A 15633-nucleotide genomic window follows, 5' to 3' on the forward strand; every position below is an offset into this window, starting at 1 on the left:
GGTTGGGAATCCCTGGAATTCCTGAATTCCCTCTCCTGAGCTCCTCAGGTATGGCCAGGTGGGATTTTGGGTGACATTCCCATTGGGATTCCCATTGGGATTTTGGGTTGGATTCCCTCCAGGTTGAAAATTCCCATTAGGATTTTGGGTGAAATTCCTATTGGGATTCCCATTGAGATTCCCATTGGGATTTTAGGTTGGATTCCTTCCTGTTGGGATTCCCATTGGGATTTTGGGTTGGATTCCCTCCAGGTTGAGAATTCCCATTGGGAATCTCATTAGGATTCTCATTAGGATTCCCATTAGGATTCCCATTGGGATTTTAGGTAAGATTTCTTCCAGTTGAGATTCCCATTGGGATTCCCATTAAGATTCCCATTGGGATTTTGGGTGAGATTCCCGTTGGGATTCCCATTAAGATTCCCATTGGGATTTTGGGTGAGATTCCCATTGGGATTCCCATTAGGATTCCCATTAAGATTCCCATTGGGATTTTAGGTAGGATTCCCTCCAGGTTGGGAATTCCCATTAGGATTCCCATTAGGATTTTGGGTGACATTCCCATTAGGATTCCCATTGGGATTTTGGACGAGATTCCTATTATGATTCCCATTAGGATTCACATTGGGATTTTGGGTTGGATTCCCTTCAGGTCGAGAATTCCCAGTGGGATTCTCATTGGGATTTTGGGTGACATTCCTATTGGGATTCCCATTAAGATTCCCATTTGGATTCATTGGGATTTTGGGTTGGATTTCCTCCAGGTTGAAAATTCCCATTAGGATTTTGGGTGAAATTCCTATTGGGATTCCCGTTAGGATTCCAGGTGGGATTCTGGGTTGGATTCCCTCCAGGTTGGGAATTCCCATTGGCATTCCCATTGGCATTCCCATTAGGATTCCCATTGGGATTTTAAGCAGGATTCCCTCCAGTTTGGGGATTCCCATTGGGATTTTAGGTTGGATTACCTCCATGTGAGATTCCCATTGGGATTCCTGTTGGGATTCCTGTTGGGATTTTAGATAGGATTCCCTTCAGGTTGAGAATTCCCATTGGGATTTTAGGTTGGATTACCTCCATGTGGGATTCCCATTGGGATTCCTGTTGGGATTTTAGATAGGATTCCCTTCAGGTTGAGAATTCCCATTGGGATTTTGGGTTGATTCCCTCCAGGTCGGGAATTCCCATTGGGATTTCAGGTTGGATTCCCTCCATGTGGGATTCCCATTGGGATTTTGGGTTGGATTCCCTCCAGGTTGAGGATTCCAATTGGGATTCCCATTAGGATTCCCATTGAGATTTTGGGTGAGATTCCTATTGGGATTCCCATTAGGATTATCCATTAGCATTCCCATTAGGATTCCCATTGGGATTCCCATTGGGATTTTGGGTTAGATTCCCTTCAGATTGAGAAATTCCCATTGAGATTCCCATTGGGATTTTGGGTGAGATTCCCATTGGGATTCCCATTAGGATTTTAGGTAGGATTCCCTCCAGGTTGAGAATTCCCATTAGGATTCCCATTGGGATTCCCATTAGGATTTTGGGTGAGATTCCTATTGGGATTCCCATTAGGATTCCCATTAGGATTTTGGGTGAGATTCCTATTGGGATTCCCATTAGGATTCCCATTGGGATTCCCATTAGGATTCCCGTTGGCATTCCCGATATTCCCACAATTCCAGGAATTCGGGAATCCCCCGGGAATGGGAACGGGATGGACATGTGGGGTGAGAGGAAATCCCAAATCCCCCAATTCCCTCTGGAATCCCAAATTTCCCTTCTGAGAGTCCCCAGTGTCCCCAATGTCCACCCAATGTCCCTTCATGTCCCCAAAATGTCACCTCAGTGTCTCCCAATGTCCTCCCCATGTCCCCAGAATGTCATCTCAGTGTCCCCCCAATGTCCCCTCATGTCCCCCCAGTGTCACCTCAGTGTCCCCCAATGTCCCTCAATGTCCCTTCAGTGTCCCCTCATGTCCCCAAAATGTCACCTCATGTCCCCCAATGTCCTCCCAGTGTCCCCAAAATGTCACCTCAGTGTCCCCAATGTCCCCAGCATCCCCTCAGTGTCCCCAAAATGTCCCAATGTCCCCTCAGTGTGTCACCCCAGTGTCCCCCAATGTCCCCTCATATCCCTTTGTCCTCCCAGTGTCCCCTCAGTGCCCCCAAAATGTCACCTCATGTCCCCCAATGTCCTCCCCATGTCCACCAATGTCCCCCAAGTCCCTTCAGTGTCCCCAAAATGTCACCTCAGTGTCTCCTCATGTCCCTTTGTCCCCTCTATGTCCCCAATGTCCCTCCAAATGTCCCCAAAATGTCCTCCAATGTCTCCAAAATGTCCTCCAATGTCCTTTCCTGTCCCCAAAATGTCCCCTCAATGTCCCCAAAATGTCACCTCAGTGTCGCCTCATGTCCCTTTGTCCCCTCAATGTCCCCAAAATGTCCTCTCCATGTCCCCTTAATGTCCCCTCAGTGTCCTCCATGTCCCCCCAATGTCCCCAAAATGTCCCTCAATGTCCCCAAATGTCCCCAAAATGTCCCTCACTCAGTGTCTCCTCAGGTCCCTTTGTCCCCTCCGTGTCCCCAATGTCCCCCCAAATGTCCTCTCCATGTCCCTCAATGTCCCCAAAATGTCCCCAAATCCCATTTTTCCCATTCCAAAAACCCCAAAATTCCCATTATTTTTTTCCCCTCCGCCTCAGCAGGATCTCCGGAGACACCAGGAGGTGACAAAAAAGCGACAAAAAAGTGACAAAAAGGACCAAAATTTCGGGACGAATCCGAAGCCACGCCCCCCTCCCCTCCCCCCCTCATTCCCAAGGGGTTTTCCCGGGAAAAAAAAAACCCCAAAAATCCTGGGAAAAAAGGAAAAAAATCCCGGAAAAATCCCAAATCACCGCAGGGCACAGCAGGGGCGAAACCACTGGAGTTTAATGGAGTTAATGAACGAGTTGTTAATGAATGAATGAATTAATGAGTTCATGAATGAATTCCTACAGAATAAAGAATTCCTGAGAGCCTCGCGCTGCACTCGCCGTGCGCCTGGAGAACCTTCCGGAATGCCGGGGAAAGTCCTGGAATTCCCAGGGAAACAGTCCTGGAATTCCCAGGGAAACATTCCTGAAAATCTAGGGGAAACATTCCCCAAAATTCTGGGGAAAATTCCTGAAATTCCAGGGAAACATTCCTGAAAATCTTAGGGAAAACATTCTCAGAACATTCCAGAAATTTCCAGAAATTCTAGGGGGAATGTTCCTGAAATTCCGGGGGGTCATTCCTGAAATTTTGGGGAAATATTCCTGAAATTCCCAAGGAAACATTCCCAGAATTCCAGGGGAAACATTCCTGAAAATCTTGGGGAAACATTCCCCAGAATTCCGGGGAAAAGTCCTGAAATTCTTGGGGGAACATTCTGAAATAATGGGAAAATATTCCTGAAATTCCAGGGAAATATTCCTGAAAGTCTAGGGGAATATTCCTGAAAATCTAGAGGAAATGTTCCCCAAAATTCTGGGGAAAATTCCTGAAATTCCCAGGGGAACATTCCCAGAATAATGGGAAAACATTCCTAAAATTCTAGGGGAAATATTCCTGAAATTCATGGGGAACGTTCCTGAAATTCCTGGGGAAATATTCCCAGAATTCCATGGGAACATTCCAGAAATTTCCAGAAATTCTGGGGGGAACATTCCTGAAACTCTGGGGGAAAATTCCTGAAATTCCAGAGACACATTCCCCAAAATTCTGGGGAAAAATTCCCAAAATTCTGGGAGAAAACTCCCAGAATTCCAGGGAAATATTCCCCAAAGTCTGGGGGGGGAACATTCCCTAAATTCCAGGAGAAAACTCCTAACATTCCAGGGAAATATTCCCTAAATTCTGGGGGAAACATTCCCAAAATTCCAGAGACACATTCCCCGAAATGCCAGGGGTTGAACCCCAAAATTCCAGGGAAACATTCCCTAAAATTCCAGGGTTTCAATCCCAAAATTCCATGGAAAATTCCCCAAAATTCCAGGGAAACATTCCCTAAAATTCCAGGATTCACATTCCCAAAATTCCAGGGTCCAATCCCCCAAAATTCCAAGGTCAAATTCCCTAAAATTCCAGGAGTTCAACCCCAAAATTCCAGGATTCCCATTCCCAAAATTCCAGGGAAACATTCCCTAAAAATTTTAGGGATTCAGCCCTAAAATTCCAGGGTCACATTCCGTAAAATTCCCGGGGTTCAACCCCAAAATTCCAGGGGAAACATTCCCAGAATTCCAGAGCCACATTCCCCAAAATTCCATGGAAACATTCCCCAAAATTCCAAGGCCAAATTCCCGGGGTTCAACCCCAAAATTCCATGGAAAATTCCCACAAAATTCCAAGGTCAAATTCCCCAAATTCCAAGGGTTCAACCCCAAAATTCCAGGGAAACATTCCCAGAATTCCAGGGATCCAAATCCCCCAAAATTCCAGGATTCCCATTCCCAAAATTCCAGCCTCTCCCTCCCTCCAAACCCAAATCCACCTCAAGGCACTGAAATCCTGGAAAAACCAAGGGAAAAAAGCCATTTTTCCATCTTTTTTTTTGGGAATTTTTTTTGGTTTTTTTTTTCCTTCTAAACCTCATTAAAAACTTGGAATTTCTCCTCTATTTTTGATTGGAATTTTCAGCCCCGGGAAATTTGGGAATGGCTAATTCCACCTGATTTTTCCCATTTTTTATTTTTTTTTTTTTTTTCCTTTCCCGTTCTTCCCACCTGGAAAAAAAATTAAAAAAAACAGGAAAAAAGCCAAAAAAACCCGAACAAAAAAAAAACCTAAAAAAACCCCCAAAGCAGCTTCAACCACCTGAAAAAAGCCCAAAAAATGGGAAAAAACCCCAAAAATATGGGAAAAAAAAATCCCTAAAAATGGGGAAAAAAACCCCCAGAAATTGGGAAAAAACCTCAAAAAATGGGAAAGAAACCACAAAAAACGGGAAAAAAACCCCAAAATATGGGAAAAAAACACCAACAAAAAATGGGGGGAAAAAAACCCAAAAAATGGGAAAAAAAAGGGGAAAAAAACCCCCCAAAAATGGGAAAAAACCCCAACAAAATGGAAAAAAACCCAAAAAAATGGGGAAAAAAGCCCCAAAAATGGGAAAAAAAAATTTTAAAAATAGGAAAAAACCCACAAAAACTGGGGAAAAAACCCCCAAAAATTGGAAGGAAAAAATCGGAAAAAACACCCCAAAAACCGGGAAAAAAACCCCAAAAAATGGGGGAAAGGTGAAAAACCCTAAAAAACTGGGAAAAAACCCCAAAAAATGGGGGGAAAGGGGGGAAAAACCCTAAAAAACCGGGAAAAAAACCCAACAAAATGGGGAAAAAAACCCCAAAAATGGGAAAAAAACCCCAAAAAACGTGAAAGAAACCCCAAAAACCAGGAAACCCCAAAAGAAACCTCTGGCAAACCAAACAGAATCCCAAAAATCAGCACAGCACTTGTTGGATTTTGTGATTTTTTTTTTTTTAGTGTATCTTACAGCTTTACAGGGAAAGGGGAAGGTTGGTTATTCACAGGGAATGAATTTTGGGAATTCCGGGAATTTCGGGAATTCTGGCGCCGGAAAGGAGGAGTTTGGGAGGATTTGGGGTTTTTTTGGGAATCTTTGATCCCGAAAGGGAAAGGAGGAGCTGGAGAAGAGATGGAAAAGGTTGGAAAAGGCCTGGAAAAGTCTGGAAAAAATCTGGGAAAATCTGGGAATGGGACTTGGGAAAGTATGGAAAAGGTTTGGGAGAAAAGTCTGGGAATTGGCATGGAAAAATCTGGGAAAAGGTCTGGAAAATGTCCTGGAAAATGTCTGGAAAAATCTGGAAAAGTCTGGAAAATGACCTGGAAAATAGTCTGGAAAAGGGTTTGGAAAAATCTGGGGAAAAGTCTGGGAAAAAGTCTGGAAAACTCTAGAAAACAGTCTGGGAAAGGACCTGGAAAAGTCTGGAAAAATCTGGAAATGGGACTTGGAAAGGAGCTGGGAAAGTCTGGAAAACATCTGGGAAAATAGTCTGGAAAAGGGTTTGGAAAAGTCTGGGAAAAAATCTGGGGAAAAGTCTGGAAAATTCTAGAAAACAGTCTGGGAAAGGACCTGGAAAAGTCTGGAAAAGAGGCTGGAAAAATCTGGGAATGGGAGTGGGAAAGGAACTGGGAAAGTATGGAAAAAGTCTGGGAGAAAAGTCTGGGAATTGGCATGGAAAAGTCTTGGAAAATGTTTGGAAAAATCTGGGAAGAAGTCTGGGAAAAAGTCTGGAAAAGGGAGTGGGAAATGACCTGGAAAAGTATGGAAAAGGTCTGGGAGAAAAGCATGGAAAAGGGTTTGGAAAAATCTGGGAAAAAGTCTGGGAAAAGGTCTGGAAAATGTCTGGAGAAGTCTGGAAAAGGGACTGGAAAAAGGTCTGGAAAAAGGTCTGGAAAAAGCAGGGAAAAGGGTTTGGAAAAGGTCTGGAAAAACCTGGGAAAAGGTATGGAAAAATCTGGGAAAAGATCTAGGAAAAGGCTTGGAAAAGTTCTGGGAAAGGATCTGGAAAATTTTGGGAAAGGGTCTGGGAAAGTCTGGGAAAAGAACATGGAAAAATCTGGGAAAATCTGGAAAAAGTCTGGAAAATCCCCAAATCTCAGTTCATGATTTGGGAGAATTTTTTTCCTCTTTTCCTTCAGGAAATCCGGATGGGAAATTTGGAATTCTGATCCTGATAGGAAATTTGGGAATTCTGATCCTGATGGGAAATTTGGGAATTCCTTTCCCAAATTCCTGATAATTTTGGTTTTTTGGGTCATGATTCCTTTGCCAAAGGAAAAATCTCCTTTTTTCCTCCTTTTTTCCAATTTTTTCCCCCTTTTTTCCCACTTTTTTCTCCTATTTTTCCACCTTTTTTCCAGATTTTTTTGCTTTTTTCCCACTTTTTTCCCACCTATTTTTCCACCTATTTTTCCTCTTTTTTTCCACCTTTTTTCCATCTATTTTTCCACCCTTTTCCCTACTTTTTTCCTCCTATTTTTCCACCTATTTTTCCACTTTTTTCCCTCCTAATTTCCACCTTTTTCCCACTTTTTTTCCTCTTCCCGATCCCTCGGGAATATCTGACTGAATTCCAACCTGGAATTCTCCTTTTCCCACAAAACTCAAACTGTTTTCCCAAAAAGGGGAAAGAAAACCAGGAAAAAACCAAAAAAAAACCAAATAAAAAGTGGATTTTGATGGAAAAACATTCCCAGCTCTGGGAATTCCTGGGAATTTTGGGGTCATGGAGAAGGGAGAGGAATCCCAAATCCCAAAAAAATCCCAAAATTTAAAAAATAATCCCAAAATTTAAAAAATAATCCCCAAAAAATCCCAATTCCTGGGGATTTCCCAGTGGGATTTGGGATCATTCCAGCCTGGATCCCAATTCCTGGGGAAATTTGGGAATTTCAGGTCAATCACAGTGAGATTTGGGATCCCAATTCCCAGGAAAACTTGGGAATTTTGGGATAATTCCAGTGGGATTTGGGATCCCAAATTCCTGGGGAAATTTGGGAATTTTGGGTTAATTCCAGTGAGATTTGGGATCTCAATTCCTGGGGAAATTTGGGAATTTCAGGTCAATTGCCATGGGATTTGGGATAATTCCAGTGGGATTTGGGATCCCAAATTCCAGGGAAATTTGGGAATTTCGGGTCAACCCCACTGAGATTTGGGATCTCAATTCCCAGTGAAATTTGGGAATTTCAGATTAATCCCAGTGGGATTTTGGATCCCAAATTCCCAGGGAAATTTGGGAATTTCAGGTCAATCCCAGTGGGATTTGGGATCTCAATTCCCATGGAAATTCGGGAATTTGGGATAATTCCAGTGGGATTTGGGATCCCAAATTCCCAACTCCAACCCCTCCAGGGGAAATCTCGGGAATTTCGCCATTCCTGGACTAATTCCAGGAATAATTCCCAGGATAAAATTCCCAGAATTCCTCAATCCTCCTCACCATTTTCCAAGCTCAAATTCCCGGACTAATTCCTAGGAATAATTCCTGGAATTCCTCACTCCTCATCACTTTTCCAGGCTCATATTTCCCAGGATAATTCCCAGAAAAATTCCTGGAATTCCTCAATTCTCCTCACCACATTTCCAGGTCCAAATTCCTGGAAAAATTCCCAGAAAAATTCCCAGAACTCCACAGTTTTCCTCAGCTCTCTGCCAGGCTTGGATCAAAACCATTCCCAAGCTAATTCCTGGAATAATTCCCAGAATAATTCCCGGAATAATTCCCGGAATTCTTAAGTCCTCCTCACCACATTTCCAGGCCCGAATTTCAGGATAACTTCTGGAAAAATTCTTGGAATTCCTCAGTGCTCCTCACCATTTTCCAGGCTCAAATTCCCAGGATAATTCCCAGAAAAATTCCCGGAATTCCTCACTCCTCCTCACCACTCTCCACTCCCAAATTCCCGGACTAATTCCTGGACTAATTCCCAGGATAATTCCCAGAAAAATTCCTGGAAAAACTCCCAGAATCCCTCACTCCTCCTCACCATTTTCCAGGCTCAAATTCCCGGATAAAATTCCCAGAATAACTCCCAGAATTCCTCAGTTCTCACAACTTTTCCAGGTCTGAATTCCCAGGACAATTCCCAGAAAAACTCCCAGAGTCATTCCCAGAATTCCTCAGCTCTCCTCACTTTTCCAGGTTCAAATTCCTGGATAAAATTCCTGGAATAATTCCCAGAATTCCTCAGTTCTCAGCTCTCTGCCAGGCTTGGATCAAAACCATTCCCTGGATAAAATTCCCGGAATAATTCCTGGAATTCCTCAGTCCTCCTCACCATTCTCCAGGCCTGAATTCCCAGAATAATTCCCAGAATAATTCTCAGAATCTCTCAGTTCTTCTCACCATTTTCCAGGCCCATGGAACCCGTTCCAAGATAATTCCCAAAACAATTCCTGGAATAATTCCTGGAATAATTCCCGGAATCCCTCAGTCCTCAGATCTCTGCCAGGCTTGGATCAAAACCATTCCCAAGCTAATTCCTGGAATAATTCCCAGAAAAATTCCCAGAATTCCTCACTTCTCCTCACTTTTCCAGGCTCAAATTCCCAGGATAATTCCCAGAAAAATTCCCAGAATTCCTCAATTCTCTTCACCATTTTCCAGGCTCAAGTTCCCAGGATAATTCCCGGAATCCCTCACTCCTCCTCACATTTCCAGGCCTAAATTCCCAGAAAAACTCCCGGAACAACTCCCGGAATTCCTCAGTCCTCACCACTTTTCCAGGCTCAAATTCCCGGATAAAATTCCTGGAATAATTCCCAGAATCCTTCAGTTCTCAGATCTCTGCCAGGCTTGGATCAAAACCATTCCAAGATAATTCCCAGGGTAATTCCCAGAATAATTCCCGGAATTCCTCAATCCTCCTCACTTTTCCAGGCCAGGCCTGAACCCATTCCAAGATAATTCCCAGAAAAAAATCCTGCAATTCCTCACTCCTCCTCACCATTTTCCAAGCCCAAATTCCCAGGACAATTCCCGGAATAATTCCCGGAATTTCTCAGTCCTCCTCCCTTTTCCAGCCTCAAATTCCCAGGGTAATTCCCAGAAAAATTCCTGGATAAACTCCCAGAATCCCTCACTCCTCCTCACCATTCTCCAGGCTCAAATTCCCAGAAAAATTCCCGGAATTCCTCACTCCTCCTCACATTTCCAGGCCTAAATTCCCAGGTAAAACTCCCGGAACAACTCCCCCAATCCCTCAGTTCTCCTCCTCACCACTCTCCACTCCCGAATTCCCTGCCTAATTCCCAAAAAAAAACCTCCAAAACCCCCTAATTCTCCTCGTTGCCCTGCCTGGCTCGGATGAACGCCATCCCGTGCGTCCGGAAATGCGTCTTCAGGTTGAGCTGCGAGTCGAAGCTTTTCCCGCAGACCTTGCAGCTCAGCTTCCCTCCTGATCCCGAATTTTCCCCGGGAATTCCGGGAATTTCATCGCCGGCGGGAATTTCGGGATCTGTCGTCGTTCCCCGTTTTTTCTTGTGGGAGATGAAGCGATGGCGGTTGAGGGAGATCTGGGAGGTGAAGCACAAGCCGCACTCGCGGCACTGTTGGGAGTTTTGGTCGCCGCGGTGCTGCGGGATGTGATCCTGGAATTCCGCGCGGCTTCCCGCCAGGAATCCGCACTTCCGGCAGCGGAAAGGGGGTTTGGAGGGTTTGGGGGTTTTGGAGGGAGGGGTGGTGCTGTCGGGTTCCTCGCTGCAGGAGTCGTCCGAGGAGAGCTTGCGCTTGCGGCCGGGAACCTGCGGAGAGGGGAAATGGGGAATTGTGGCGGAATTGCCGCGGAATTCCCGCGAAATTCACGCAAAATTCGCAGGAAATTCACGGGAAATTTGCAGGGAATTTGCAGGGAATTTGCAGGAAATTTACAGGGAATTCATAGGAAATTTACAGGAAATTCACGGGGAATTCATAGGAAATTTGCAGGGAATTTGCAAGAAATTTGCAGGAAATTTACAGGAAATTCATAGGAAATTCACAGGAAATTCGCAGGAAATTCACAGGAAATTCGCAGGGAATTCGCAGGGAATTAGCAGGGAATTCATAGGAAATTTGCAGGAAATTTACAGGAAATTCATAGGAAATTCACAGGAAATTCGCAAGAAATTTACAGGAAATTAATAGTAAATTCGCAGGAAATTCATAGGAAATTTGCAGGAAATTCACAGGAAATTCGCAAGAAATTTGCAGGAAATTCACAGGAAATTCCCGTGAAATTTGCAAGAAATTTACAGGAAATTCATAGGAAATTCACAGGAAATTCGCAAGAAATTTGCAGGAAATTTACAGGGAATTCATAGGAAATTCATAGGAAATTTGCAGGAAATTTACAGGGAATTCATAGGAAATTCACGGGAAATTCATAGGAAATTCACTAGAAATTCATAGGAAATTCGCAGGAAATTTGCAGGAAATTTGCAAGAAATTTACAGGAAATTAATAGTAAATTCATAGGAAATTCGCAGGAAATTTGCAGGGAATTCATAGGAAATTCACGGGAAATTCACAGGAAATTCCCGTGAAATTTGCAAGAAATTTACGGGAAATTCATAGGAAATTCACAGGAAATTTGCAGGAAATTTGCAGGAAATTTGCAGGGAATTCATAGTAAATTCGCAGGAAATTCACAGGGAATTTGCAAGAAGTTTACAGGGAATTCGCAGGAAATTCGCAGGAAATTCATAGGAAATTCACAGGAAATTTACAGGAAATTCATAGGAAATTTGCAGGAAATTTACAGGAAATTCACGGGAAATTTGCAGGAAATTTACAGGAAATTCACGGGAAATTTGCAGGAAATTCACAGGAAATTCAAAGGAAATTTGCAAGAAGTTTACAGGAAATTCGCAGAAAATTCATAGGAAATTCGCAGGAAATTTGCAGGAAATTCATAGGAAATTTGCAAGAAATTCATAGGAAATTCCTGTGAAATTTGCAAGAAATTTAGAGGAAATTTGCAGGAAATTTGCAAGAAATTTGCAGGAAATTCATAGGAAATTTGCAAGAAATTCATAGGAAATTCCTGTGAAATTTGCAAGAAATTTAGAGGAAATTCGCAGGAAATTTGCAAGAAATTTGCAGGAAATTTACAGGAAATTCATAGGAAATTCCCGTGAAATTTGCAAGAAATTCACAGGAAATTCGCAGGAAATTCGCAAGAAATTTGCAGGAAATTTGCAAGAAATTTACAGGAAATTCATAGGAAATTCACAGGAAGTTCACAGCAAATTCCTACGACATTGTCAGGGAATTCCCAGGAAATTCCAATGATCTGTTCCTGGGAATGTGGGGAATGGGAATTCCCTGAAATTCTGGTGGAATTCCTGTGAAATTCCCGCGAAACTCAAGCGAAATTCACAGGAAATTCATAGGAAATTTACAGGAAATTCACAGGAAATTCATAGGAAATTCGCAGGAAATTCCAGAGGTGGGAAACAGGGAATTCTGGGGTTTGGATGTTTGGGATGAACCTGCGGGATTGTTTGGAATTCCGGCGGAATTCCCGCAGAATTGCCACGAAACGCACGCAAAATTCACACAGAATTCTCACAAAATTCACAGGAAGTTCATAGGAAACCCCCCAAAAATCCCCATAAAACCCCCAAAAAATCCCCAAAAAACCCCCAAAAAATCCCCACAAAATCCCCAAAAATCCCCATAAAACTCCCATAAATCCTAAAAAAAACCCCCAAAATCCCCATAAATTCCAAAAATCCCATTAAAAAAATCCCCAAAAATCCTATAAAATTCAAAAAAATCTTAATAAAACCCCCAAAAATCCCCAAAAAATCCCCATAAAACCCCCAAAAATCCCCATAAAATAAAATAAATTCCCAAACCCCAAAATCCACATAAAACTCCCAAAAAAACCAAAAAAATCCCCATAAATTCCTATAAAATCCCCAAAAAATCCCCATAAATCCCCACAAAACCCATAAAATCCCCCAAAAATCCCCATAAAATCAAAAAAGAATTCCCAAAAATCCCATAAAATTAAAAAAAATTCCCCAAAATCCCATAAAATCTCCCCAAAACCCCATAAAATCCCCAAAAGTCCCTAAAAAATCCCCATAAATTCCTACAAAATCCCAAAAAAATCCTATAAAATCCCAAAAAAATCCCACAAAATCCCCATAAAATCCCCAAAAATCCCCAAAAAATCCCCATAAAACCCCACAAAATCCCCAAAATCCCCAAAAAATCCCAAAAAAATCCCAAAAATCCCCATAAATTCCCATAAATCCCCCAAAAATCCCCATAAAATCAAAAAAGAATTCCCAAAAATCCCATAACATTAAAAAAAATCCCAAAAATCCAAAAAAAATCCCATAAATCCCCATAAAAACCCCAAAAAATCCCCAAAAATATCCCCAAAAAATCCCTAATTTCACAAAAAAATTGCCCAAAAATCCCAAAAAAATTCGCCAAAAAATTCCCCAAAAATTCACAAAAAAATGCCAAAAAAATCCCAGAAAAATTCCCAAAAATTCCTAAAATTCCCCAAAATTCCAAAAAAAATCCCCAAAAGTCTCCCAAAAAATCAAAAAAAATCCCAAAAATCCCCAAAAATCCCCCAAAAAATCCCAAAAAATTCCCCAAAAAATCCCCAAAAAATCCCAAAAAATCCCAAAAAATCCCAAAATTTCCCCCAAAATTCCAAATTCCCCAAATTCCCCCAAAATCCCCAAAAATATCCCCAAAAAATTCCTAAAATTCCCAAAAAAATCCCCAAAAAATCCCAAAAAATCCCCAAAAATTCCCCAAAATTTCCAAAAAAATTCCCCAAAAATCCCCAAAAAATCCCAAAAATTCCCAAAAAATCCCCCAAAAAATCCCACAAAATCCCAAAAAAATCCCCCAAAAATTCCCAAAAATTCCCAAAATTCCAAAAAAAATCCCCAAAAAATCCCCAAAAATATCCCAAAAATCCCCCAAAATCCGCAAAAAAATCCCCCAAAAATCCCAAAAAAATCCCCAAAAAATCCCAAAAAATTCCCAAAAAATCCCCAAAAAAATCCTATTAAAAATAAAAAAAAAAATCCTATAAAATCCCCAAAAATCTCCCAAAAATCCCCAAAAAATCCCCAAAAATCCCAAAAAAATCCCCATAAAATCCTATAAAATCCAAAAAAAATCCCACAAAATCCCCATAAAATCCCCAAAAATCCCTAAAAAATCCCCATAAATTCCTACAAAATCCCAAAAAAATCCTATAAAATCCAAAAAAATCCCCAAAAATCCCCAAAAATCCCCAAAAAATCCCCATAAATTCCTATAAAATCCCAAAAAAATCCCACAAAATCCCCATAAAATCCCCAAAAAATCCCCAAAAATCCCTAAAAAATCCCCAAAAAAACCCATAAAATCCAAAAAAAATCCCACAAAATCCCCATAAAATCCCCAAAAAAATCCCCATAAATTCCTACAAAATCCCAAAAAAATCCTATAAAATCCCACAAAATCCCCATAAAATCCCCAAAAAATCCGCATAAATTCCTATAAAATCCCAAAAAAATCCCACAAAATCCCCATAAAATCCCAAAAAATCCCACAAAATCCCCATAAAATCCCAAAAAAATCCCCATAAATTCCTATAAAATCCCATAAAATCCCCATAAAGCCCCCCAAAAATCCCCCAAAAAATCCCCATAAATTCCTATAAAATCCCCAAAAAATCCCAAAAAATCCAAAAAAAATCCCAAAAAATCCCCAAAATCCCCAAAAAATCCCCAAAAATTCCTATAAAATCCCAAAAAAATCCCAAAAAATCCCCAAAAACCCCAAAAATCCCCAAAAATCCTATAAATTCCCATAAAATCCAAAATCCCACAAAATCCCCATAAAACCCCCAAAATCCCCAAAAATCCCCAAAAATCCTAAAAAATCAAAAAAAAAAACCCCATAAAATCCCCAAAAATCCCCCAAAAATCCCAAAAAATCCCCAAAAAATCAAAAAAAAAATCCCAAAAATCCCCAAAAATCCAAAAAAATCTCCCAAAAATCCCCCAAAAAATCCTATTAAAAATCCCAAAAAATCTCCCAAAAATCCCCCAAAAAATCCTATTAAAAATTAAAAAAAAAATTCCTATAAAATCCCCATAAAATCCCCAAAAATCCCCAAAAAATCCCCATAAATTCCTACAAAATCCCCAAAAAAATCCCAAAAAATCCCACAAAATCCTGAAAAAATCCCAATAAATCCCCAAAAAATCCCCATAAATTCCTAAAAAATCCCCAAAAATCCCCAAAAAATCCCCAAAAAAACCCATAAAATCCCAAAAAAATCCCACAAAATCCCCATAAAACCCCCAAAAATCCCCAAAAAATCCCCATAAATCCCTAAAAAATCCCAAAAAAACCCCAAAAATCCCCTAAAAAATCCCCAAAAAACCTGCAAAAAATCCCAAAATCCCAAAAAAACCCCAAAATCCCTAAAAAATCCCAAAAAACCCCCATAAAATCCCCAAAAAATCCCCAAAAATCCCCACAAAACCCCCAAAAATCCCTAAAAAATCCCCATAAATCCCTAAAAATCCCAAAAAAATCCCACAAAACCCCCAAAAAATCCCCAAAAATCCCCCGAAATTTCGGTTCTCCCCACCTGGGCAGCTCCAGCCCCGACCCTGGCGATGAGCACCTCCTGGCTCCTCATGGGGTCAGTGACTTTGATCCCGTGCCGCACCTGGATGTGCTTCTCCAGGATCAGGCGGCTGCTGAAGGTTCTCTTCCCCTCCGTGCAATACCTGGGAAAGGTGGGAAAAATGGGAAAAATGGGAATGGTGAGGCTGGAATGCTCAGATCCTGAAATTTGATTTGTTTTGGGGATTAAAATCTGATTTTTTGGGAATTAAATCCTGATTTTTTGGGAATTAAGCTCTGATTTTTTGGGAATTCAATCCTGATTTTTTGGGAGTTCTACCCTGATTTCTTTGGGAATTAAATTCTGATTTTTTGGGAAATAAACCGTTATTCCTTTGGGAATTAAACCCTAATTCCTTTGGGAATTAAGCTCTGATTTTTTGGGAAGTAAATCTTGATTTTTTTGGGAATTAAACCGTAATTCCTTTGGGAATTAAGCT

The 15633-nt window shown here is 41.3% G+C and overlaps 1 protein-coding gene and 2 long non-coding RNA genes across 5 annotated transcripts in view; 1 reads left to right on the forward strand and 2 right to left on the reverse strand.

Annotated features, from left to right (window-relative positions):
- Positions 1–332: 332 nt before the first annotated feature.
- The window catches only part of LOC146427381 (uncharacterized), a 21457-nt gene continuing 6156 nt past the window's right edge, over positions 333–15633 (forward strand). The window contains exons 1-2 of the long non-coding RNA XR_014856547.1: positions 333–438; positions 499–1158. This is a non-coding gene — a long non-coding RNA (uncharacterized LOC146427381). The remainder of the gene's footprint in view (positions 439–498; positions 1159–15633) is intronic.
- The window catches only part of LOC146427382 (uncharacterized), a 22093-nt gene continuing 11939 nt past the window's right edge, over positions 5480–15633 (reverse strand). Inside the window, exons 2-3 of one of the 3 annotated variants that reach the window (XR_014856549.1) lie at positions 5963–6403; positions 5480–5713 (exon numbers count right to left, since the gene is read on the reverse strand). This is a non-coding gene — a long non-coding RNA (uncharacterized LOC146427382). Of the gene's footprint in view, positions 5714–5737; positions 5859–5962; positions 6404–15633 lie in introns of those variants that run through there. The other 2 variants (XR_014856548.1, XR_014856550.1) reach the window with 2 other exon arrangements.
- On the reverse strand, positions 9817–15337 carry LOC146427383 (zinc finger protein 687-like). Its single transcript, XM_085082674.1, has 2 exons — positions 15156–15337; positions 9817–10296 (listed from the first exon to the last, which is right to left on the reverse strand). The coding sequence occupies exons 1-2, from the start codon at positions 15204–15206 to the stop codon at positions 9829–9831; spliced, it is 519 nt and encodes a 172-aa protein (XP_084938800.1). The 5' UTR covers positions 15207–15337; the 3' UTR covers positions 9817–9828.

This window comes from Lichenostomus cassidix, chromosome 25 (genome assembly GCF_008360975.1).
Source record: "Lichenostomus cassidix isolate B80296 chromosome 25, HeHo_3.0, whole genome shotgun sequence".
NCBI lineage: Eukaryota > Metazoa > Chordata > Aves > Passeriformes > Meliphagidae > Lichenostomus > Lichenostomus cassidix.

Coding starts and splice junctions, on each gene's coding strand:
- LOC146427383 (XM_085082674.1), bottom strand. CDS start 15,206: ATGAGGAGCCAGGAGGTGCTCATCGCCAGGGTCGGGGCTGGAGCTGCC. Junction 10,297..15,155: donor TCGGGGCTGGAGCTGCCCAG/GTGGGGAGAACC, acceptor CCCTCTCCGCAG/GTTCCCGGCCGCAAGCGCAA.